This window comes from Pezoporus wallicus, unplaced genomic scaffold (genome assembly GCF_028554395.1).
Source record: "Pezoporus wallicus isolate ANWC-B61680 ecotype Strahan unplaced genomic scaffold, APGP_CSIRO_Pwel_v1 contig_13721, whole genome shotgun sequence".
Classification (NCBI taxonomy): domain Eukaryota; kingdom Metazoa; phylum Chordata; class Aves; order Psittaciformes; family Psittacidae; genus Pezoporus; species Pezoporus wallicus.
This window is the reverse complement of record NW_026640870.1, coordinates 281,559-306,305: the sequence shown is the minus strand read 5'-3', so window position 1 is coordinate 306,305 and position 24,747 is coordinate 281,559. Positions and strand designations below refer to the sequence as shown.

Below are 24,747 nucleotides of genomic sequence, written 5' to 3'. Positions count from 1 at the left end.
TCCTCCAGGGTCTGCAGCGCGTGATTCCAGTCGGCAGCACTTTGTAGGACAACCCTGCCAATCATCTTAATTGAATCTTTCGGCTGTTTCCCTGAAGCTGCCAGTTTTAGATCTTGCACATCTTTTTCATCCGGGCAGAATTAGGAAACGTGTTTCTTGCCGTCTTATCGCTGTTGATAAATAATTGTATGTTGCATTTATTGGAAGCTTTGAACTGGTACATTTGGAGACGCTGTTTAATACGTCTGGCTGTGAACAACCGTGGCCTGAGCAGATTTTAATTACTGAGAAGGGATTGCTGAGATTGGAAAGCACAAGAAGGGTGCTCCAGGTCCTTGGAAGACATCTATAAAGGCCTTGAAGGGCCAAATGCTGGAGCTGCAGTCAGCTGGATTAATCAGATTGGAAAGTGAAGAGAGAAGGAAGTCATTTCTGCTTAGCGCAGTAGGTGATATTGCAGTCTGGGTGCCCCAAGGGAGGAACAGTGGGCAAAGCAATGCTGGAAAATATCTGTGCTCTTGGGAGCAGACTGAGAGTTGCTGGCTATCCCTCCGAGTTCAGCTGGCCTGAGAAGTGTGTAGGATCAAAGTGAGCACTGCAGCAGTGAACCTTACACCGGGACAGATGCCTTTGACCTGATTCCAAAAATAGTTGAAGAGTGGTGTAGAGACCAGCAGGAAAGAAGTGCACAGCATGGCGAGAATCAGGCTGTAAAAATCATAGGCAGTGTTTCAGACCAGACAGGTGGCTACACACGTGTGTTATCCTGCATTTCTCCAGAGCTATTTGATTAAAGAAAAAGAAGACAGATGTCTGTAAGCATGCTGTCTTACAGGATTGCTAGGACTCTCTAATCCTCATCAGCTCAGGAATCCTTCCCCTAGGTACTGCTGCATTTGTGCTGGCTGATGTGTCCAAGAAGGAATCCACAAAGATGTCAAAGAGGAGAACCAAAGCCCAGTGGTTTTGTTTATCCCTTTAGTTTACAAGTGAGCAGTAAATAATGCAAATTCTAATTACACCTTAAATATTCTGAAAGCTGGATGAGCATTTTCAGCTCTCCAGAGGAGAAATGTGGCGTGTTGATTGATTCTTGCTGAAAATGCTGTCTAGCATGTAAGAAAAATACCTCTATAAACGTTGGTTGGCCCTCGCTCTTGTCTCGGCAGCTGCTTCCCAGGTAGGGAGCTGGCAGCGCCTGCAGAAGCCCAACAGCAGCCCACAGGTAACTGCTTTTGTAAAGAAGGTTCTTTGTTTAATCCTTTTTGATATGTTTGATTTGAAGATTGCCTCAGTTCTACCCAATGTAAATTGGGTGAAGAGGGGTAGCAAATACGTTTGGAGTCCCTGGGGTGATTTTTCATCCCTAAGTGTAAAGGGATGGAGCATCTGCTGTGCCAGCTGTGGCAGCTTGACTCCAAAATGCCCATCCAAATAGAGGAGAAGGAAGGAAGAGAAGGAACTCTGGACAGCACAGAGGAGGCTGTTTCATAGGTAGTTGGCAGTGGTTTGGTTTAGCCTTGTGTCACCTCCCAGTCGATCCGTCCAGTTGCTCCATGAACCTAAACAGGCAGTGGGTGCAGGAGACGATCGTTTGCTGTGCACAGCCCACACAGGCAAGGGATGCAGCCGAAAAGAACTTTGCTCTCTATAAATGTTTCAGCCATGTTAAAGGAAAGGCAGAAAAGGGCAGTTCCAGTTTGATTGCTTGCTGGTTTCACACCACTGAACAGACTGATTACTGCCTGTGTCTTAACCCCTTCTCAGGCTCCAGGGTGAATAACAGCACTTGCCTCCAGACAAAAAAGAATGCGTCTATTGCTGAAAACATTCTACCACAGATTATTCTCTGGCATTCACGTTGGCCAAAAGCATTGGTTTTGTTAAACCCACGCCACTGGAAGTGTAGCATTCCTGTCTGATACCTGTGTATCGCTAACCAGCAGAAAGGATGTGATAGGAATGCATGTGATGAGGAGCAGGAGAGGTGGGTGTAGTTTGTGTAAATGCAGCCAGCATCTCATCAGACCTGACTACTCAAAGTCATTGGCAATGGTGACAACCATACAGCTGCAGAGACAATTTTCACCTGCTGCTTGGCAGTTCATGTTTATTGGTTTTAGCTGCGTTCACTGGCAGCTTCTCACTCAGGTGCATGGTGGGTGTCAAGTTGTGCGTGCTTCAACGTGGGAAGTGGGCTTGAAAACTTGATGAAACATCACCATGTTTGACTTCAGCATGAGAGGAATCATGAGTATGATTCTATAATGCTTAAGACTAGGTCGTGCTTTGCTTCCAGCACCCATGAGCTGATGCAAGGTGCTCACAGGAAACCTGTGAGTGCTGATGTGATCATATACCAAAGATCCATATCTAGAAGCTTCTTCCAGCTCCTTGGGTAAAAAAACAGGAGAAAAGTGGCAAGGCTTCATGTCTGACTTCCCTGCAAGTGTTTTGCCCTGGTGCTCCAGGTGTGACAAGAACATTGTTTTAGTCAGGGCTTCAATGTCAAGCGCTTTATGGATCTGCTTTTCTGTACACACCACATAGAAAGTCTTCTGCGTTGATGACTCTTGATCCTTGTCTTGGTCACAGCAAGCTAATTCACAGGTCCTCCACTCAAACAGGGTCTAAACCAGGACTGATGCCACTGAAATTGAAGGCAGGTGGCAATTCCAGGTTTATGCTGGGACCGCCAAGGCTCACAGTATATGTAACAAACAGGGTACATCAGTGTAAGTAAATTCAGACAGGAGCTTTGATTTTGATGGGAATTGTGCTGGAATTTCAGCTCTAGGACTGGTAGCAGGCTAGCACTAGAGGTTTGGTATGTTTTAGCTAAATAAAAAGTGTAAATTACATGGCAAAATTTGCTTTGCTCTGCACACAGCCTGCGTGGTGTTAATTAAATCCTCAGCTTCTTTTCTAGTGGAAGGAAGACTGCGAAAACGAGTATGAAATCAATTCTACATTTAATTAAAGCAGCTCTCTTCCATTCACATGCTTTCCTACTACAATATTGGCGATGCAGTTGTAACGGTGAGCCAGTAGCAATCACAAAGAAATTGGTTTTACAGGAACAAAATTGACTTTAAAACTTAGGAATTTTATGGGTAGCGTTACAAAACCAGGAGCTAAGGTAAAAGCCCAGATCTCTGCACAGAGAGGCTCTTTTTGTTTATAATCCCCCCTTGGAATTTCTCTGCACTGGCTCAGAACCAGTGTTTCAGGTGTTTTATTGTAATGCTTTATTATTTTAATCATACCAGTTCCTGTAGAAATCTCAGGCCAGTCTTTTGGTCACACATTGCTGCTGTCTTAAGCCAACTGTGAGAAGTGCAGCAGGTCTGGATGGATCCTGAGAGATGCTGTGGAGTGTTGAGTACCAGGCACTGTCAGAAGACTGATGTTTACTGGCTTTTTGGATGACTTGTTCTTACACTTTCTTTCTCTGTCTTCCCATAGGTTATAACCCTGGAAGGATGGGTTGACATCATGTATTATGTGATGGATGCACATTCTTTTTACAATTTTATATATTTTATATTGCTTATAATAGTAAGTATGAACTGTGAGTTGCTCCCGTTCCTTGTCCTTGTGGGGTAAAGCTGTTCCCTGGGCTTTTCACAGAGGAGTGCCAGCCAGGATTCAGAGTGGGAGACCTTCCTCCTGCCATAAAGCATAATCACGCAGGTTGTGATTAGTACTGCAGGGACAAAATATTGGCTACAACAGCCCTCTTTAGTGTCACATGTGATGCATTGCCACAGCTTGTCAAGCCATATGGTCCCTCTTACTGTCCCCAGTCTTGGTCTTGTTACCTTGATGCGTCCTAACTCTTGTGCCTTGGCCAAGCAATTGCTAACAGAACAAAAAGCAGAGAGGCTGTAGCTTTTCTTCCTTTAGTCTCCTCAGTGGCCCAGAGGACACCTTATTTCAATGAAGGGCCTTCAAACTGTTGAACTTCAGCTGAGCCCTTTGAATAAGTGCTAATAGCAGTGCACCTTGCTGGGGTCTTTTAGTGCAAAGTGTTATTCACTGGAGGTGCTGGAGGTTGTCTTCAGAAGCTGCCATTCTGTGTTAGCAAGGTTCTTTCTTTCACAATGGGCACGACCTTCTCCAGGGGTCCACATCTGTGGAAAAGTTAAGGATTTAAGTCAAGAGGAGAGCAGAGGGAAAAGTATTGTGTAGATGTCAGGCAGGACATGGGATAGAGGCACTTCGAAGTGCTTTTGTGGCTGGATGTTCTTCATACATAACCCTATCCTAGTTAGTGCGGTTTTGAAGGCTTTGGGAAGTCAAACCACCACAGCTCCTACCACCAGTGGGAAAGGCATGGATCAGAGCAGTGTGAGTTTCCCAGTAATGAACAGCATTCTAAAGCCAGTGATTTTTGAGCTTTTAGCAATAGGCCATGCACAGTAGAGATTTATGCTCCACTCTTTTGAGCCCTTCTCTACACATGGATCCTTGCAGAAAAGCCAGAAGGTGACTAACCTCCAAGTCGCTTGGAGCTGGGAATGGCACCCTTGCTGCTTCTCAAACAGTATCCAGGCTGATACTACAAACTGGAGAAAAGCACTGCAAACCATCTCCCTGTGGCTTCCCCTGAGGATTCACCAGACAATGGTCCAGATTAAATCCATGTGTTTCCTACTGAGCAGAGCAGAGACGTTTGGCCATGTAGACAGTGGCACTTTCTTGACGTCAGTCCCTTTCACGCCTAAGGACACTGATTCTCTGATGGGAATAGTTGACATTTTCCCCTGGCTGATTCTTGAACCCAAGTGGTGAAGAACCAGTTTGTGGGCTCAGCAGCTGAGGGAAAGATGTAGCCTTAGGCCACTTCACATTCTTGTCCTTGGGACTTTGTTTTGAAAACCTGGTATCACCCAAGAACACATCAACTCAACCAGACAATAAATTAGACCTCTCAAAGAGCATCCCGGAGATGCATTTCTCTGTGTCAGAGAGATGCAAGAGTACAAAGTCACAGATACATGGACCTTGCCTGTGCTCCTCAAAACAATGGCATGCTATGCCAGGGTGTGAAGTGATAGAGGAAGAGAAGAGGCAGTTTCAGTACAGCACAAATTGGGCTTCAGACCATCTTTCCTTGCAGGTTGGCTGAGTGTTCCCTAGAAAATCTGTTTGTGTTGTGTTTCGTACACCCTGCGTTAGTAGCAAATGTCATCACTGTTGAGGGGGGAAAGTGGTGAAGGCTATTGTTAACATCTTTCTTTGCCATTGCCAAAATAACTTAACATGGCTTAGGAGCAAATTTAGCAGCTCAGGCACATGTTGACAAAACATTTGGTGAGCAGACCCTGAGATTTGGCGTGTTTGGAAATCTCAAGATTTCTGAGAACCGCACTTCAAGTCCAGACAGCATACGGTGGTGAAGAACGTGTCGTGCTCTGTAAAGGCCCTGCTAATTCCTTTCCCTGTGTTTTCTCCAGGTCGGTTCCTTCTTTATGATTAACTTGTGCCTGGTTGTGATAGCAACACAGTTTTCTGAAACAAAGCAGCGGGAGAACCAGCTGATGCAGGAGCAGCGGGCCCGGTATCTCTCCAACGACAGCACAATTGCCAGCTTCTCAGAGCCAGGTAGCTGCTACGAGGAGCTGCTCAAGTACATCTGCCACATCTTCAGGAAGGTGAAGCGACGGACGATACGTCTCTACAATAACTGGCAGAGTAAGCGCCGGAAAAAAGTGAACCCAAACAGCACCACGAACGGGCAAAGCCACCGAGGCAAAAAGCGCATCACCTCCATCCACCACCTCATCCACCATCACCATCACCACCACCACCATCACTACCACATCAGCAATGGGAGCCCTCGGGGGCCACGCTCCAACCCTGAGATCTGCGACTTGGAGCTCAAGGTCATGAAACCTGGAGGCCAACTGATGCTTCCTCCTCCATCGCCCAACTTGCAGAGCCCTGCTCCTCCTCCAGATTCGGAGTCCGTGCACAGCATTTACCATGCAGACTGTCATGTTGAAGGACCACAAGTGAACTGTAAGTCTTCCAATGCTCCTGCGAGCACTAAACTGACTGCTGGACTCTCCAACCATGGCAACATGAACTATCCTACTATCCTGCCTTCTCCAACTAGCAAAGCCAGTTCTGTTCCAGTTCCCAAGGGAAAGAAGAATGGCAATTCACCTGTGGCTGTGGTTAATAGCCCTGTAACTTTGGGCACAGATTCTTATGGGAAGCTACAGCAACTGGTAGGAGAACATGGTAAGGACAAACAAACTGATGTTTATTGCTTAGGAAAAATGGGGAATGGGCAAATTGCTCAAGAGTTATGGTGTTAAGAGGCCTTTGCTGGAGGCCTCTTTCCTGTAGTTACAAAGTGTGTGTTTTTGAGCTCCTCTTATGTGCTTAGTGATATTCTGGAGGTTCTCCCTTTCTTCCCACCCAAGAACTGATCTATGCAGCCCCTGGAATTACATCTGTGGTAGATGAAGGACTTGCTGGCTGTAGCCCTGCAGCAGAGCAACCCTAGCTGCTGGGAAATGGTACCCTGAAAGGGAAGAGCGGGTGGAAGCTGGTGGAGAAGCGTAAGGTATGGGAGATGTAAGAAGTTTGAAATAGGGAGGCACTGGAAGAACTCAGACATTTCTAGAAACCCTTAGTTCTGCTCTGATGGGACTCTGTGCCTCTGAGTTTCTCCTTGGCAAGGAGAAGGTTTGGAGGCAGACCCATTGTCAGTGCAGGGTCTTGCTCTGTGCTAGTCCTCAGAGGATGCATGTGAGGGCAGGAGCGTAGCAGAGCTACGGGTCTCAAGCTTTCCTTCCCATCTTTCCCTATGAGCAGAAGTGTAAGACTGATTGTTACTGCAGATTTGGAGCTCTGTTCCATCTGAATGAATGAGGAGCATCTCGGTGATTCTTTCGTACCTCTGTCCCACCCCTGTGTGTGCAGGCAGCAGCACTGTTAGTGTAGTTTTCTCTCCCTTCACGTATAAATCACCCACTGCTGGAGTTGTGATTGTAAGCAACGCTTAGGTTTCTGTTTTGCAAAATGTTTCCAGTTCTCCTGGCTGGAGCTGAAGGATGAAAAATAGAGTCTGAAGCCCTCAAACAGTAAAAAGTCCAAAAAGCCTCTCTTCTATTTTTCTAATCTCTTTAAGGCAAAGCCGTCATCTGTTTTTTTCCAGTGTTTTCCAAAACTGTTTATCTGTGTGTGCATGGACACAAATATTTCTCCTAGTGATGTATGTGCTGAAAAAATACCAAGCCTAGCTTGGGGGGGGTCACAGTAAAGGTTGCTTTGCCAGAGAGGTTGGATGGCTCGTCTTTGTTCATTTTCTTATTATGTTACTTTTTAAGCAACCAGACAAAAGGGTAAAGTGGTTTGTTTATAAAAACTGCCTTCAGCCAACGTTTCTCTAGGCTTGGGAGCTTAGCAGGAGGGCAGGAGGGGGCGAGGTTAGTTTGCAGCGTTCTTCTGTTGTTCAGCAAAGGCTTTATATGAATCACTGGTTCATCTTGCACTGTGTTAATGGTGGTTGTTAGGAGGATGCGTATGTACCTTGAGCTAAAAGCCCAGGCTCTGCAGACGTCTGGGAAAGCAAGGATGAGCAAAAGAGCTCCTCAAGTCGGAGGTTTGGTTCTTCATGCTTCCAAGGGGATCTGCTGCTGGGGACCTCTTTAGGAGAAGAAAGCCCCAGATCTCAGCCCCAACTTCAGGGGCACTTCACTAACTTAGGAGATTCTCGCATAGCCCGTGGTGTTTCTTTAAAAGCCGATGGTTAGATGGAGTTGCTATTAATAATGCACGGTATCCTCTTTTTACAGAGGTATTTCAGGCCAGAGGATGCCAAAATGCTTTAAACAGATCTCCTGAAATTGTTTTGTCTCTCTCAGAAGTGTGCTCAGATCTAGGGGAAAGGGTGCATGCCACAGCTCTTGGCTGGAGAGCAGCAGCTTATCTGGCACCCTGAGGAGCACAGGGGCTGAGAAGAGAAGCAAGGCAGCCAGGTCCATCTGGAGACCCTGTCACACAGTGTGTCCATGCCCAGCTCTTCCCCTTCATGGCTTTTTCCAGGCCCTTCTTCCCCCTCCACCACACCAACAGGATTCACTTCTGCATCGCAACCCCCTTTGTATCGCAGGGCTGATGGATGCCTCTTCCAGGCTTCAGGAAGATCTTAAGTGCCAAATAAGCAAGCTCCTGAGCATGTAGCTCTGCCAGGCACAGCTCCTGGTTCATGTTTCTCCATCCCAGCCTTGGAGCCATGTTAACACCCTACCCTGTGCTCAGTGGGGAAGGCGAGGTATGCTCACAAGCTCACCCAGCCCTCCTGGACTCAGCTTCTTTGGGCAAAAAAAGAGTTATTTCAGTTAATCCTCTCTCTATTCTTACAAATCAACAAATGGGGTCTGTTCACTGCAAGACTTGTGCAAGGAGAGCACACAAGTGATAACCAAGAGCATTAAGGAGGCTTTTGCAGCCAGGGTACTCTCAGCCCCAGCTGGAGGCAAGGTTGGTGTCCGCTGGGAAGGATGCAACTGTGGGAGAGAGTATTCTCTTCCCTTCTTTTGTTGTGGAATCGAACAGCCTAAAGTACAGCCTGTTCCTCCCCGTTCTCGTGCCCTGCAATGCTGCGAGGTTATTTTAGCAGGCAGCCAAGGAGACTCTGGTATTTTGAAGACATCTGCGGCGCCAGTGTTTTTCAGATGATTTTTAACACTTTGATAGCATTAAAAGACGTCTGGCAAAGCCCGCTACCTCTGCTGTCTACACCGCAATGGCTGGGCTGCGGCATTCCCTTGTCAGATGGGTCCTCATTAGAAATGCCCTGTTAATGCGTGGTGCTGCTTGAAGCTTGAGTAAGGGGGCAACTGCTTCTGATCCTCCTGGTGCCCTGGCTATAATAACCAGGAGGAGGATGGTCCTCTCCTGCAAGGCTGCTTTGAAGGCCAGTGATAACCTGAGTGCCATTCAGGCAAGGAAAAGGCATTTTGCCTCTTGTCACAACCCCGTTTTCAAGCTAATGGGGTGCTTTTGTTTGCTGCTTTCTCTTGAAAGAGGTATTCAGGCAGGAGTAGCTGAAATCAGCAGTGTTACTGCTGGGATTGCTCCAAGCTCCTGGGCCCAGAGCCAGGAGCATCCATTGCCTTTTGCTTGGTCTCCCCAAAACTGATCCAAGTGCCCCCATCCAACCTTCAGACACGGGCATGTTAGAGGGGAAAACTGTCTCCTTACCCTATTTCCTTGCATCTCAAGGAAAGCTTTCATTGATGCCTGAATGGCGTTTTATAGGAAGGATCCCATTCTCACAGTATTGCATTCATGTTGTGGTTTTTCTGTCATTACTATCTGCTTCCAAATAGGAGGGAACTAAGAATTTAGGTGCTAACTGTGAAGAAACAAAACCCAGCTCCCGTTCCACCCAAACCATCCTCATCACACTTGGCCTCACCATCCCTGTACCCAGGCTCCATGCAGGCAGTCCACCTTTCTCCTCACACCGCAGAACATGTGGCAACGTGTTTGCTTTTAAAACACCCTGAACGCTCTCCTTGCCTCCAGCAAAGAATCCACCTGAGCTTTATTAAAGGCTGAAGGAGGGAAGAAGGAGACTGAAAGGACTACGTGACTCTCCCAAGCTGTGATCCGCGGTCTGTAGCCACTTCTGGTCCATTTCTCCCTCCTCATTATTAGCTAAATGGAAGTGCTAGCTAAATTGGGTGTAGCAGCTTGATAGCGCTCAGATCACCACTAATGACGTTAGCCTGGTCAGAGATAATCAGAACTAATTGTAAGCGGGAGGTGCGCCACTCTGTCTTCCCTCAGCAGCAGAGCACAAAATGGCTGCTGAGCGCTGTGGAGAGCAGCCCCTCAGCACCATGTCATAGAATCACAGAATGGTTTGGGTTGGAACAGACCTTAATGTCATCCAGTTCCAACTCCTTGCCATGGGCAGGGACACCTCACACTAAACCATGGCACCCAAGGCTCTGTCCTACCTGGCCTTGAACACCACCAGGGATGGAGCATTCACAACTTCCCTGGGCAACCCATTCCAGTGCCTCACCACCCTTACAGTAAAGAACTTCCTCCTTATATCCAATCTAAACTTCCCCTGTTTAAGTTTTAACCCATTACCCCTTGTCCTATCACTACAGTCCCTAATGAAGAGTCCCTCCCCAGCATCCCTATAGCCCCCTTCAGATACTGGCAGGCTGCTATGAGGTCTCCACGCAGCCTTCTCTTCTCCAGGCTGAACAGCCCCAACTTTCTCAACCTGTCTCCATACAGGAGGTGCTCCAGTCCCTGATCATCCTCGTGGCCTCCTCTGGACTTGTTCCAACAGTTCCGTGTCCTTTTTATGTTGAGGACACCAGAACTGCACACAATGCTCCAAGTGAGGTCTCACGAGAGCAGAGCAGAGGGGCAGGATCACCATGTCCATGGATGGGGTGGGTGTTAAGGCTTGGCGAGAGGGAAAGATGCTGTAAAGCAAGAACTTCTTGGTAAGATGGATGGTTAAAGGGTGTACCAAAGGCTTATTTGAGGACGTGGCAGAAGCTGCTCCGGACAAGCCATGGCTGGCTGCCATGTTGAGGTGGGGAGCAGGGATGTCCGCCATGTTGAGGTGGGAAGCGGGGCTGTCCGCCATGTTGAGTTAGGAAGCGGGGCTGTTGGCCATGTTAAGGCGGGAAGCGGGGCTGTCCGCCATGTTGAGTTGGGAAGCGGGGCTGTCCGCCCTGTTGAGGTGGGAATCGGGGCTGTCCACCATGTTGAGGTGGGAATCGGGGCTGTCCGCCATGTGGAGGTGGGGAACGGGGCTGTCCGCCATGTGGAGGTGGGGAACGGGGCTGTCCGCCATGTTGAGGTGGGAATCGGGGCTGTCCGCCATGTTGAGTTAGGAAGCGAGGCTGTCCGCCATGTTGAGTTGGGAAGCGAGGCTGTCCGCCATGTTGAGTTAGGAAGCGAGGCTGTCCGCCATGTTGAGTTGGGAAGCGGGGCTGTCCGCCATGCTGAGGGATGAGGTGGCTCACGGTGTTGTCTCCCCTTGCAGGCCTGCGGCGGACCCCCAGCCGGCTGTCGGGGCTGAGCGCTGCCTGCCCCCTGCCCAGCCCGCCCGGCGGCAGCCTGACCTGCGAGCTGCAGGACTGCCCCTTCTGCGCCAGCCTCCTGGAGGACCCCGAGTTCGCCTTCAGTGAGTCCGACTCCTGCGACTCCGACAGCAATGGCGTCTACGAGTTCACCCAGGACCTGCGGCACGGCGACCACAGGGACCAGCTCCAGCAGCAGCGGGGCAGGAGGAGGAGGAAGAAGAAGAAGCCCAAGGAGAGGAACAAGGTCACGCGCCTGTGGAAGGCTTTCGGCAGCAAGCTGAAGAGGATCGTGGAGAGCAAGTACTTCAACCGGGGGATTATGATCGCCATTCTCATCAACACGCTGAGCATGGGCATTGAGTACCACGAGCAGGTGAGTGTCTGGCCTGAAGAGCCTCAAGGGCTTCAGTGACAGTGTGATGTTTTGGGGTGACTCTGTCAAAGCCATGCCAGAGGAGCAGCAAGCACTTCGCATGCAATTTGGGAACGCTAAATGGGGCTGAGGCCTTGACGCTGTAGGTGTGTGATGAGCAGGAGCATCCTCCTGTGTGCAGAAAGGCGGCTGGCAGCGCCTTGTGTGTGTTAGGACATGGCTCAAAGCCTGACTGATTAAGCTGTCTGCTGTGTATTATTCATAGAAGTGTGAGTTGTTCTGGTGGAAGTACCCCTTCGGACTGGTAGTGGTCCACAGCGGACCTTGTCGTGCACATAACCCATGTAGACGTTCCTTCTTTGATCCTGGACCTTTAGATAAAGACTTAAACTATCAGGCAATGCTGAAAGCTACAAAGGAGAAAGGAAGTTTCCCTCTGAAGGCTTCAAAACTTGTGATTTGATCATGTAGGGTACAGGTAGGTCTCTTTTTTAAGCGTTCAGAGGGAGGAAAGAGAAATCATGCTGTTCGCAGTATTAGTCTGAACATGGCGATGGCAGAAAGCAGTGCTGATAGCTGAAGACAAGTTATCCTTGCTGCTGGCTGATGAGAGCGTGAGGGGCTGTGCAATGAGAGGGATGTGAGTCCTCTGAGTATCTCCAGTTGGTCACTCTGGGGAAAGCAATGCTTTCCTGGGCTTTTCTTTCTTGGACAAACTGGTTGTTTTCAACTCTTTTTTCAGGATATGTTCTGGGATTTCTCATGCCACCTCTGTATCAGGTGCAGGAAGTGCATCCCAGTGGGGCCAGGAGGTCCTCATACTGCTCTTCTGTGAGAAGGATAGTCAAAGGTTCATCCACTGCTCCCCCAAAATCTCCATTGCAGGATCACGACCTGGTCAAGGTTATTTATAAAGCTATTCCTCCTCTTGGCCTTGCTCTGTCTGCTCAGGAGTGAGGAGGAATGGCAGACAAAGTACCAAAGTGCTCTGTACCACAATACCAAAGGTGCAGGACAAAGAGGCTCTCATTTTCTTCTCCATTTCCCAGTGTTAAGTCCTGCATGGATCCATGGGAAAGAATCCTCCAGAGTGCTGCTACTATATTTTCTCTCCACTTGTGTACTTTAAACCCCCATATTCTGTGCTATCTGAGATGGTTTCTTTCAGAAAAGCAAGTACTCAGTTAAAACACATGAACCTTAGCTGGGCAACAATGAATTAGTTCACACTAACTGCAGAGAGAGTCCAAACCCAACAAAGAAATAGCTGTCGCCGTCAGCTTTCTGCCTGGTTAGTTGTTCCACAACAAGTTTTAAAACTAGGGAATATACCTTGTCAGTAGCCTTTGAATAGAGCATTCATATCTTGAGGCAGCTCCATTTCTGCATGGATACCCTTTTGTCAGGAAGATACAGCTTTGTCAGTCCTTGGATATTGCCATGACGGGTGCTAGGGGAAAACCTTAGGCAGGCAGTAGTAAGAAAGCCCAGGGATCACATGCAGTCTGTCCACAATCACTCATATAAAGGTAAATCGTGGTAATTACATCCTTGCTGCTAACAAAGGAAAACTGTAGCCAGCAGGTTTATGTTGGATTTTACCTTGTAAAAGATTTGCTTTAAACCATCTCAAAGCCAATGGCAGTAAAGATTCTGAAGCTTTTGGCTATGGAGCATCAGCCTCCCGCCAGCTTTGCTCCCAGGCACTGCCTGACGTGGGCCCAATAAAAAGGGAGGGATTTTGAAGTGGAACCTGTTAAAGTTCCTCCGTGTGCCTGGCTGCAAAGTTTCTCTGGTCACAGTGGGGTAACAAGCGTGGAGCTGTCAAAGCCCAGCTTTGAAACACCTCACCTGAGCCCTGTCTTGTCAACAAAGTGAGCTCTGGCATTGCCAGAGCTATCCAAAAGCAAGAGAAAATGGCTCTGGGCTCCCAGACTGTGTGGCATGAAAGTCTGGGCCTTCTGTGAGCAAACCAGGCTGATTTCAGACCCTGCAGCCTTCCTCATGTGAGAACTGACTGCAAGACTTAGAGCGAGGGGCTGGCTTTGTGTGGAGATGAGCAAGAGACAGCGGAGTGAAGCTGTCATGAGCCCACAATGGGGTGCTGGGTTGGAGGGGAGGTGAGAATGGCTGGTTTGGGGTATGTCATGATCCTTGCCAGGAAAAAAACAGTTTAATCACAGCTTTCAGGTTAGCGCGTGATGGATGCTGCCCAGTCACTCCGTATCTCTGCTCAGAGCAGGTGTTACAAGGTGTGAGCCTTTCCACCAGATGTGGATGTTATCATAGTCTCCTCCACCTCCTAAGGGCCAGCCTGAAGGCCATTCCCCAAGTGCTATTCAAAGGCAAGGCATCAGTCCTCCGTGCGTGTGGGAGGGGTTGAAGGGTACTGAACAACATATGGTGTAGAAGATAGAGCAGTGCTAGTCCTTGCTGCGTTATCTTGCCTTTCATCCCGGGGCATAGCATCGCTTTGCAGAGAAGTCTCACAGAGCCCTCTTGAGGCAATCGAGCATTACTGTCCGTATCTTTTGGATGAGGAAATCGAGGTCGCAAAGTGCCAGGCTGGAGGCAAAACTCTGTGGGCTTTACTGCTTGTAGCCACAGGGCAAGTGGGTATGTTGTGTAGTAGAGAACTTGGCTGACAAAACAGGAAGATGATCTGTTTCTGCATCGCTGCAGTCCTGGATGTTATGTTGATGAATGAGAGAGATCTATGTCCAAATCCCCTCAAGGCTTCAATATGTGTTTTTATGGGAATTTGAAGCTTGCAGCAGTCTGCTCACATGGTTACTCTGCCTGCTCTTGGCTAACATTGCTGGCACCGCCCCATTTAATGTACTTTATTTAATTTGATAATAGTAATTTATTAAATTAATGATTTCTGAATTTATTGTTAAGAATAATTGAATGCACTTAATTTAATCCATGCCTGTTTAGGCAGGGTCCTGTCCTATGGCTAAGGTTATGACCACTGTAGCAGCTCTTAGACTCCTGGGAAAGATGAGCTGATGCTAGAACTGCTTTGTACAGGGCTGTCCTTTAGCAGTCCTGCTCTCCTCGGAGGCAGATTGAAGATTTCATGGCAGCACAGCTGGGTTGTGACAGGAGATCTGGGTAGCAGGAGGCAGCTGATGATGGGAAGCAAGTTTCTTTGGGACTTTAGTCACTAGCAGCAATCCTGCAGAGCACATCCATGGGGTTAACACCAGCTCTGGCTCCAGCTGCCAAGCTGCACATGGCTGGTGATTAGGAGTTTACATGATGCTTTCAGTTAGCAGCAGCCAAACTGGTATTTCAGAGGTTAATTGCCTGGTTTGGAGTTCCCTATTTCTTTTTCCTCTGCTCTTGTGCTTTACTTATTTATTTGTTTCTCTCCAGCACAAATAAGCACTCCCACGGATGAAGAAAGCCAAGTACAAAGAAGAAGGCAATCTTTGCATTAATTTTCCAGACCATGTCAGTACATCAGATGATTTGGTACACATTCACTGCAGCTGACAACTCTCCAGAGTATCTGAGAATGTGCCACAGCACTGCAGCAACCAAGCAGGAGCAGTGCACTCCAAAAGCATGACCTCTCCCATGTCTTTGGGAGAGTGGGGAGAAATGACTGGTGCAGGCAGGTCCTGTTTCAGGAGCTGTTGTTTCCAAGTGCCTCTCTGTCACTGAAAGCTAATGCTTTTTTGTCTCAGAGTCAGCTCCTGTGCGTGCTTCACTGAGTGGTCTGAAGAAATAATTGCTGTTTCTTTGTTCTGCCTTGATTCCCAGCTCCCTGATTGTCCAGTACAAGGGCAGATTCCTGTTCATTTATCCAAGAGAGATGCTAATGTTATAACTGCAGAAGGATGAGCTCTGAATTCATCCATGAGGACCTCTGGTTTAAGTCGTGAGGAGAGACCCCCAGTTGGCTTCCCAGAGGAATTTGCAGAAGTAGCTGTTGATGCTTGTAATGATTCCACATAAAAAGCTCAATTTACATCAAATGGCACTAGAAATGCTATTTTATATTCACTTCTCGGAAGAAAAGTACAAATTAGTATTTGTTCTAAGCTATTGCTGTTCAAAGAGCTTTTAATTGCTTTTCTGATCCCTCAGCCATGGCGAGTTTCGTTCAGAGCAGCTGTCTTTGGAGTAGTTGGAGCTGACCTTGGTGAGCACCCAGCAGCCCATTGCTTATCAGTGTAAGAGAATATTGGTTCTGAGTAGCACATTTTATTCTTATGGAGTAAAAGTAATTCTGTGTGATTTAAGGTAGCAACCAGCTTCTCCAGTGGCGTTCTCCTTTAGCATTTGTCAATTTTGGCTTGAAAAATTGCTTTGGCGTGGAAAGCTCAGCACTTAGTCAGAAAGCAGAGGAGAATCTTTCAGCAGTGGTTGAAGCAAATTTGTTAAATTCCTTTTGAGTTGTGAGTCAATAAAATATGATCCTGATCTGAAATTCTCACTTTCAGCTAGCAAAACTTGTTTGCTCTTCCAACTTGCATGATCCAATTTTAAGAACTGACACATTGGCTGGACTTGAAGCAAACAGATTCCCTCAGCCCAGCCTGGGTGTGAAAATTCAGCCCCATGTGTTTGTGCTTATTGCATAAATGATGTGAGACTCCTTCTGCCCTTAGTAGTGCTTTGGTTTATGTGTTTGGGCTTTGTCAGCCGGATACCTGCTCCCTCTCTGAGGTCCCAGGTTGTCTTTGTCAAGTGTTGGTTTGGTAGGACCATACACACTGGGTCTCCTGACCAAAGCAACAGAAATTTGCCTCATTCAACAAACAGTTTGTGGTAACCTGAATTCTGCCTTTCCCTCTTGGAAGCGAAGGACTTTACCTGGTGACCTTGGGAAAAAGAGGAGTGTTTCCCATCCTCTTCTGTGCCCCAAGATCACATCACCTTTATCTAGGCCCCCTTTTCTGCATATACCCACTGTGTCAGGACATTAAGAAACCTGGTGGCAATTCTAGCATCCCCTCTGCACAGTTCAGGCTGCAAGGCTTCTGCTCAGAGCCAACAGCAGCTCAGATGTGGAGCATTTACACCTGGCACGGTGTCATTCCTGTGTTAGAGGGATTCAAGGATGAGAGGTAAGAAAGTATGCAGCGATGGCAAACGTTTGCAGTTAAAAGCCAGGTGTCCTGGCTCAGGGCTAGATCATTGTCTGCTGTCATGGCAAAGGGTATAAATCACATCCTATGGGTAGCCTACTATGAGTTGTGTTCATGGAGCCTTCTCTCTTGCTCTCTTCTGTAATTTCACTGGCTCCTCCACTGCTCTGTTTTCTTGCTGTTGGATTATATGTTCTTGGTATATTTCTTTTTACTATATAAGGGAAAGCCTACTAGAGATCCTTCTATTCCTCTGCCTCCTAGCAGGCAGGAACAGCACCTCTCCAGAGTACAGAAACTGAGTGTAATAACTCATTCGAGTGCTGACATACTGAGCAGTCAGGGGAGATCAGGAGAACAGCAGAGCTAGGCGTTGCAAAGGGCATTTGCAGTCTGAGCTGGTTCCTATAGATGTGTTCATAAGCCTAGGGAAGAATATTAGGAAATTCCCAGGGGAACTGTAGGCACGTTTTACTACCACCAATGATTCAGTTCCTTCCCCTCACTTACGCCATTAGTTGTTCTCTGTGTTGAGGGATTGGCCATATAAATCACATCTGCCGAGATGAGACTTCTTAAGCAAATTATAGTAATGTGCTTCCCAGCATAAGTTCTTGCATGGAGACTGGAGATCTGCACAGCACCAGTAACAGACCCACACCATGCAGGACTCGTTAGATGTGTTTCTTCCATCTGGGTCATGCAGTGAGTCAGCTGAGAGTCACGGTGCCCTGCAAGGCTTCCACAACTGAATCCATGAAAGCCCCATGCTTCATAAACATACATGATGGCAACGGGTGACTATATATAGAATGTAGACAGATTGTTTGCATTTCAACTGGCAGGTAAAATAAACCAAGTGTAATATAGCCCCGAGAATGAAAGCAGAGTGCACTTGCCAGCTGCATTTCATCACAGAAATGTGCGTAAATCACAGCCACGGGCAGCCAGCTTCAAATGTTGTGCTGACAATGGCTCTAATGTGCTCCAAGGCAGGGAGGCTTGACACAGCTGGACAGCAGGGTGTTCACTTTCTGCAAAGGGAAACTGCACTGAGAGGGGGGCCTGTAATGAAGTAGGTGGCTTTTACAAACAAAGAGTGTGGTGTTGCATTGAGCCCATGCCTTCCTGCTGGCCAACAGCTGAATGCTTTTCATCTGGGAGTGGGTTTGGGGAGGGGGACATTGGTTTTGATCAGGTAAGCATGCTTTGGGGTGAGCATGCTCCCTGCTCTAACACCTTTCTAACTGGCAGTACCTTGCCTGAGCAATGACAAGATGCAAGTTGGAGGAAGAGCTCGAGTATTTGGTTCGTGGCAGCTGTGCTCACTGGCTCCAGAGACGTCGTGGTGCCTGCAAACAGGCAGGGCCATAGCTGGATCTCTCAAGCAGCCTGTGTGGCTTTGGTACTGCACATGGCAGCAGCTTGCCAGCCTTCTGGCTGCCTTAATGAAAGGCAGCTGGGCTGCAGGGACAAGAGAGGGTTAGGAGAGAGCAGCACAGGAGGAAATGCAAAAGATTGAGACAGCCAAACCAATTGATGGGGGCAGGAAAACATGCTAAGGCAAGGCTTGGAGAGGATCATGCCCTGGAGTGGCAGGAAGCAAGGAGCAGCTTGGTTTGCCTCAGGAGCTTCAGGGAGGATGCAACTGGTCAACTACCAGGGATGCCACCTCCCATGTTAGCTGAGGCTGTCTCCTTGTTTCCTTACACTTCCCCAGTTTGTTTGTGCCCATCTTTTGTCTTCTTGGCTTTTTTGTTCCACAAGACAAGGATTGCATTTTGTACGGTGTACATCACCCCCTCTATGTGGGGCTCCCAGGCAGGGCCTGATAGGTGTTATTACAAGTAATAATAACAGTGGAAACAGAACATTGCACTTCTGGCACTGGCTTTTATGCCTGGAGGTTGCAGGTAGACTCTGTGAAATTGAGTTTACAGCCCAAATTCAAACCAAATGCAACAGGAGTGTAACACAAGGGGATATGCAGATAGGAGGATGAGGAGGGTGGTACATGATGGTGCTGTGCCAAGGACTAATGGTACCTAGAGATTGGTGGTTCAGGAGGCAAAGGAAATAGTCACATTTCATTTAATACTTTTGTGCATTTCCAGTCACTCCCTGTGGATGCTTTCTCTGTCAACCTGGAAGGTACAGAAAGACTTAAAGATAGATTTAATGGAGAAAATATCAGGAAGGTGCAGAAAAGACAGACGTGCTATACCTGAGAGCAAAGGGGGTTAGTATTTGGCAGTACATACGAAATGATGGCAACTTAGAAAGCTGTGTGTGGAGATTCAGTGGTATTGCTGAGGTGTCCTGTACACCAGCCTTCTCTGGGCACCTCAGAGCCACGAGGCTGTTCTCATCAGCAGGCTGAGGGTAATAATGATTAAGGATGCTGAGGGTAGTAATCTGCCTCCTTCCACCAGAGGAGAGCCACCACTGCAAGGAAATGAACTTGTATGTTTACTGCTGCTGTCAACCTGAGCCATGAATTTTCCTCCAGGTTGAACCAGGGTTCTCCAGCTGGGACAATGAGATTTTCCAGAATTATGAATGAAGCTTTAAATGTCTCCTTGAAACCTCCTCCTGGATCTTTTGTTACAAGATCAGGATGCTTTTTTAAAAATGCTTTTGAGAGGTGGGCAAGAGAGCTGCATCTGAAAGGAGTGAGACTCTTACTCCAAACTGAAGGAGCTTTGGCATGCCTGCATGCATTCTTTTCAAGCTCTATTTTTGTTTGCTCTGTCTGGTTTACAGCCTTAAAGACAGCCTGACTCCCAATTTGGGAAAAACAGTCTGTGCACAGGCCTTGTAGCATCAGTGGTAAAGCTGCTAGAGAGAGAGTCTGCCACTAAGGAGGAAGAGGAATGAAGACCACTTGGCTTCTTTCCCCCAGTGAAGGCATCTCTCAGTTTTCCCTCCTGCCTGATGCCTGTACAAATTCAAACCTGTATTTGTCCCATAGCACAGACAAATCCAGAGCTTTGCTATAATGCCCCTGGAGAAAACAGCAGAAAGAGAAGTGTTTTATTTATTTTACATACTCCAAAGGGAATTGACTTTGCTGCAGAGAGACGGATCCTGTAGTTCTCTGACTCTCGCCATGACTATACATGGACTTGTCTATGCTTTACTGTTAGTTTGGATTGAGGTAGTTTATGAAGCCAGAGTGTGCTGGCTGCTCCTATGAGCTCTACCTGGAGCTTGGTGATGGGACCAGGGGAGAAAAGCCCTGGCTCTGTTGTCCCCCAGCTGCTCCTTGCTTTCAGACTTATCCAGAGTCAAGGCAGAGCTTTGCAGCTCCAAATCCAATCTGTAAGAGGAAATAAACCACAAGGAGCTTCTGGATAAGGGACAGAATCAGTTTTCTTTTTTGTTTGTGAAGGGTTCAGAGGCAAAACTTAACCCTATCAGCATTGTTCATCACTGGTCACTGCTGCCTGGGAGCACAAACAGTTTAAAGTCCTTTGTGTAAGTCAGTTTCCGGCAGAGCATCTAAAGGCAGCGTGGGTTGCTGGGCAATTATCTCATTGCAAATGGCCTGTGTTATGGGGGCTGTATTGCAGAAGATCTCTCACTTGTGCTAAGGACTCTCGAAGCTGGCAGAATAGGTCAGCATCTGGAATGTCTTTAAAGCAGAGCTGCTAATATGGTATGCTGGAGGTCTGGCAGGTAGGAGCTGAGACATGTGCCAGAGTGCAAGGGACTGAACTGCAGAGCATGGAAGCGCAGGGGGATTCAATGCCAGGAATCCCAGTTTATGCTGAGGAGCTGTGAACGCCTCTGAAAGCCCCCAGAGCCAGAGGTGAGGGGGGACTGGCTTCTCACTTCCTCTGAGGACAACATAGAATCATAGAATATGTCTTTGAACAAATCCAAAACAGCATTCCTGTTCCTCTTCATGTTTCCTGCCCTTCTTTCCCCGTTCTGTCCCCTCTTTAGGATACCACTGGGATCTCCTAAGGTTCAGGCTGGAATTATGATGTTTACATCCCTCCCTTCCCACTGCCACAGTGGCAGCATACACAGATACCCCCCCCCCCCCCCCCAAAGTACTGGAAATCACTCCCTTGGTGTAGTTGGGGGGGGGGGGGGGGGGTTGATGGCTGAGGACATGCTTCTGCTCCTTCCTTTCTCATGCACAGTTCTCCCTGTTCCTGGAACAGGGATTAATCTGCAAGTGAGTGATGAGCAGGCAGGCTGAGCCCAACAGACAAACACTGACCCTGCAGCTAACAGAGGAGCGGATGTTTCCCACCTGAGATTGCAGAAGTCCTTTTGTGTTTCAGAAATGATTTAATGCTACGGGTTTCCTCCCACTCCTTCCCCCCCCTTGTTAGTCCATGTGTAATAGCAGAAGGTTTCATACATATTTCATTTTTTAACTATAGCATGAAATCTAAATGCTGTATTTATGGCTGCAACTGTCACTCCTCTGCAAACATGCACTGAAATGAAGGTTAACAAGTTTGGGCTCTGGGGAAAGCATGTAAAACAGCCCTGCGGAAGACACTGTGTCATCACAGCCAAGTGAAGAGCAGAGATTTTCTGAGGTTCTCCAGTCCAGGGTTATTTATCATCATCTGAAACAAATACCTCTCTAATTGTATATCCTTGTTTGAAATTCTTGAAACCCCAAATCAAATTCTTTTCCCTTGTACAATATACACAGCAAATACAGGATACAGAGCCTGAGGGGACAGTTTAATAGTTTAAGAATCAAGTTGGCACTAGCCAGACTTGATGCAGCTATATGTTCAAATCCCAGGAGTGAGCACTCACCAGGAGGTAGACAGTGCTCCGTACCATTTATTGTGTTTTCACTTAAAACCAGATGTCCCATTACCAGGGCTGAAGAATAGATGCTCTGCCTCTCCTTAGATATTCTGCCTCTCTTCCAAAGAGCAAGGACCCTTCATGCTGTTCAGTCCCCCCCACTGCTTCTGTAAGCTTCCTTACTCCTGCATGTGTATTGTCTGAAGTTTGAAGACCAGGCTGGTTGATTTTAATGGACACTTGCTTAAATAAGGCAAAATAGCTTTTGGCCTTTGTTTAAATAGAGCTTTGATCTGAAATGTATCAAATAGACTTGGGAATAGTGTACTTGGTATAGGTGGTCTTGTTAGAGCCTTAAGGCTTGTAGCTGTGTCTCTCTAGGGTCACTGAACTTGGGTTCGGGCTCTATGTGGCTCAAGGTAGCTGTGAAAGACCTATAGGTCTTTGTGTCCAACTTAGTACCTGGGAAAAGCAGAGCAGAGCCAAAGGGGGACCTAGCGTGGGTTTTGAGGGAGCTGGGCACTGGTGCAGCACAGAGCTCTGATCCGGCAGGACCGTATGGATGGGATGGCATGTGAAAGCTCTGTCTTAACAATGCAAATGGTGAAGCCCTCAAGATTGGTGGGGCTGGGGTGTGGGAGAGTTCAGACGTATTCTAGTAATCACATCCTTCCTGTTGTGTGTTGTTTTTGTTTCTGAGACTCTAAAATAGACTGTGTAGGAAGTTGCAAGATTTGGACTCCTCTGCCCAGCTTTGTAGATGAAGGAGATAGAGCTGCTCTGAGAGGCAGCCAAACACAGCTCCAGTGCTCTCTGAGAAACCTCTTGATGTGTGAGGATTGCTCCTGCCTTGCAAATGCTCCCTCCTTGTCCCCATCACATTGTCACCATAAGGAAATCAGCCAGGCTATCCCCACCTGTATTACTGCCCCATTGCCTGCAGTTAAACGCTGCATGATATTCATTGCAGTGTGTCAGTTTGGTGAATGCCTGTCAGCCAGAGCTGTAACTTACCCCCGTTATCTGCAGCTCTGAGTAAGCAGTAGTGTTCTGGGTCTCTAATTCACTCCTCACCCTCCTCTTGCCCAGCATTTGCTGCTCACCCAAGTTTTTCCATATCTAATTCAGCACCCAGAAGGTGCCGTTCCCATTTTTTAGCATCTCCATAGAAACCACTTTGGAATTGCAGAGTGCTTTGTGCAAATTTAAAAGGAAACTAGTGTAATGGTTTAGTTGGAACTGGTTTTGGGCTGCCAGTTGCTTAGAAGGAGTGTGTGTTTCAGTGATAAAGTTGGGAAGAAAAGCAGCAGAAGTTCTCAAAGGCAGAGATGCAACAATTTTCTGCTCTATGAGCCTAGGGTAAAGCTTTTATGATAGCACAAAGTGCATCTGGAGATTGTTTGGAAGGAGACAGACACATTTTTTACTCTTCCATAGAAATCTCTTCCTAGGAGGAGGTCTGTTTATGTGCAAAGCTGCTTTTTTTATGTGCAGGCTTGCTTCTTCACCTTGTTAACACAACTGACTCAGTTTAACCTCTCTTAAAAGGTTTAAATGAATATAGATTAATGTACTTTTGATGTCTGGCCGATGAAGTGCTGTGCCATCTCTGCTTAATTTTCTAGTTTAGAGATTGAGGCTCAGCACTGCTCGGGGGTAGCCAGGATTGGACCTAAGTTTGGTTTGCACCTGACTGATAGAAAAGTTAATTCTGGGTTAGAGAGGCAGATGTGAGCAGAGGATGCTTCTCTGTAGTAATTTGTGCTTCTCTGGCTCTAGCACAACCACCTAAGGTGACTTTTCCACAGGGATGGATGGACTCCGAAATAACAAAACTATCGTTGACAACAAAGGAAGAAACTCCTGGCTGTGCTCAGATGTCCAAAGGCTGCAGTGGTTTAGCAGCACCAGTGTAGGTCCCTGGTCACCAAGGCAATGGCTCATTGCTATGGAAACACTTGCCACCTTCTTGAGCAAGAGCATTTGAGCAAGTCTGGAAGTTCAGCGAATAATTGCTTGAGATCCACCGTGTATCCCACCCCTTAACACATGTGGGGGCTAAGAAATAAAGTAATTTGACAGCTTTTCACCATGATCTCTCCATTCTGGAAACCCACAAAGAGGATTTCCATTAGGGTAGAAACATCTGAGCTCAGTTGCTTTCTCAAGGGCTCAGTGATTGCAAAGGGTTATTTTAGCTTTACTACTTTATTAAAGGCACTACACTGGAGAGTGCAACTAAGTTCTCTTTCACTCCCACTCCCTGCAAATAAAACCTTGTGTTGCCTGTCTCATGTGAGAACTGACAGAGCTGTTTGGAGGCTATGGATCAGTTTAGCTTACTCTTGGGGTTACTTTTCCCACAGGGCTTATCTGGCCCTGCTCCCAGGGTAGGGAGTTGGATCAAAGCCCTGGTGCTGATGGTGCAGCCATGAGGGCTGGTTGGAGTAGCCATTCCTGTGTGCCTGGTCCTCATGGCTCTTGCTGTGGGAGAAGTATCAGTTCTAGTCAGAGCAACGCAGGGATGTGAAAAGCTGCCAGGAGGAGAACTTGAATGTGGCGTGGAGGAAGGCTGCAAAAGAAATCCATTTCTTCTTTGATTTGAGCCATCACTGACAGATTTTCCCCAGGTGAAAGCAGGATGTGGGCAGTGGGTTGGCAGAGCCATGCACTTCAGTAGGGCTGCAGCACAGTCGAGCTGTCATGGAGGAGCAGGCAGTGCAGTGAGCCAGAGCTCATCTCCTCTGCTTGGAGGCTTTCTCCTGACATCGTTCTTGCACACAGCGTGGGATCAGGATGGGGGATGTTATGGCAAGACAGCACTAGGTACAGCATGAGGGCCAGGCGCAGCCTGGTGACATGTGGAGGAGGAAAGGAAAGGGCTACCTGGCCCTTCACCTGAACCAGGCATCTGCTGGAGAGAAAATGCAGCCAGATGATAAATCAGGAGCGCGCTGTCTCCTTTACCTTTGCTTTTCTCTGCCTCACAGCTCCCCCTGAAATGACAGCAGCGCATAATTGCAGCTCTTTGGTGTTCACACCATCACTGCTGCTAATTTGAGAGGTGTTATTAGTGTTGCCATTAGCAGTTTGCCCAGCGCACAAAGGCTGAACTGACAACCTCCAAACCCAAATACAATACTTTCTCCCTCCAAGCTGGAGGAGAGAGTATCTCTACTCTCAGGTGTTCAGCAGTCCTACATCTTCTGCAGCTTGGCACTCTAACCTCGTAGTAGTAGTGAATTACAGTAATTTGAATTAGTATTGCTGTTATTAGAGCTAATATAATTTAATTTAGTTATTTTTAGCAGTGATTTGATTTCATTATATAAAATCAGAGTGACTAAACTTCTTTTTTACTGAATCATTTTGTTCCCATAACAATAGCAACAGACTGCAATAGGGCATG

At 47.5% G+C, this 24,747-nt stretch overlaps 1 protein-coding gene across 3 annotated transcripts in view; it reads left to right on the top strand.

The window, feature by feature from the left end:
* Nucleotides 1-24,747, top strand: part of CACNA1H (calcium voltage-gated channel subunit alpha1 H) — a 118,009-nt gene that overhangs the window by 32,012 nt on the left and 61,250 nt on the right. For all 3 annotated transcript variants that reach the window (XM_057420882.1, XM_057420881.1, XM_057420880.1), the window contains exons 6-8: nt 3,466-3,558; nt 5,460-6,249; nt 11,042-11,454. In XM_057420882.1, the coding sequence (XP_057276865.1) occupies nt 3,466-3,558; nt 5,460-6,249; nt 11,042-11,454 (1,296 nt within the window). The remainder of the gene's footprint in view (nt 1-3,465; nt 3,559-5,459; nt 6,250-11,041; nt 11,455-24,747) is intronic.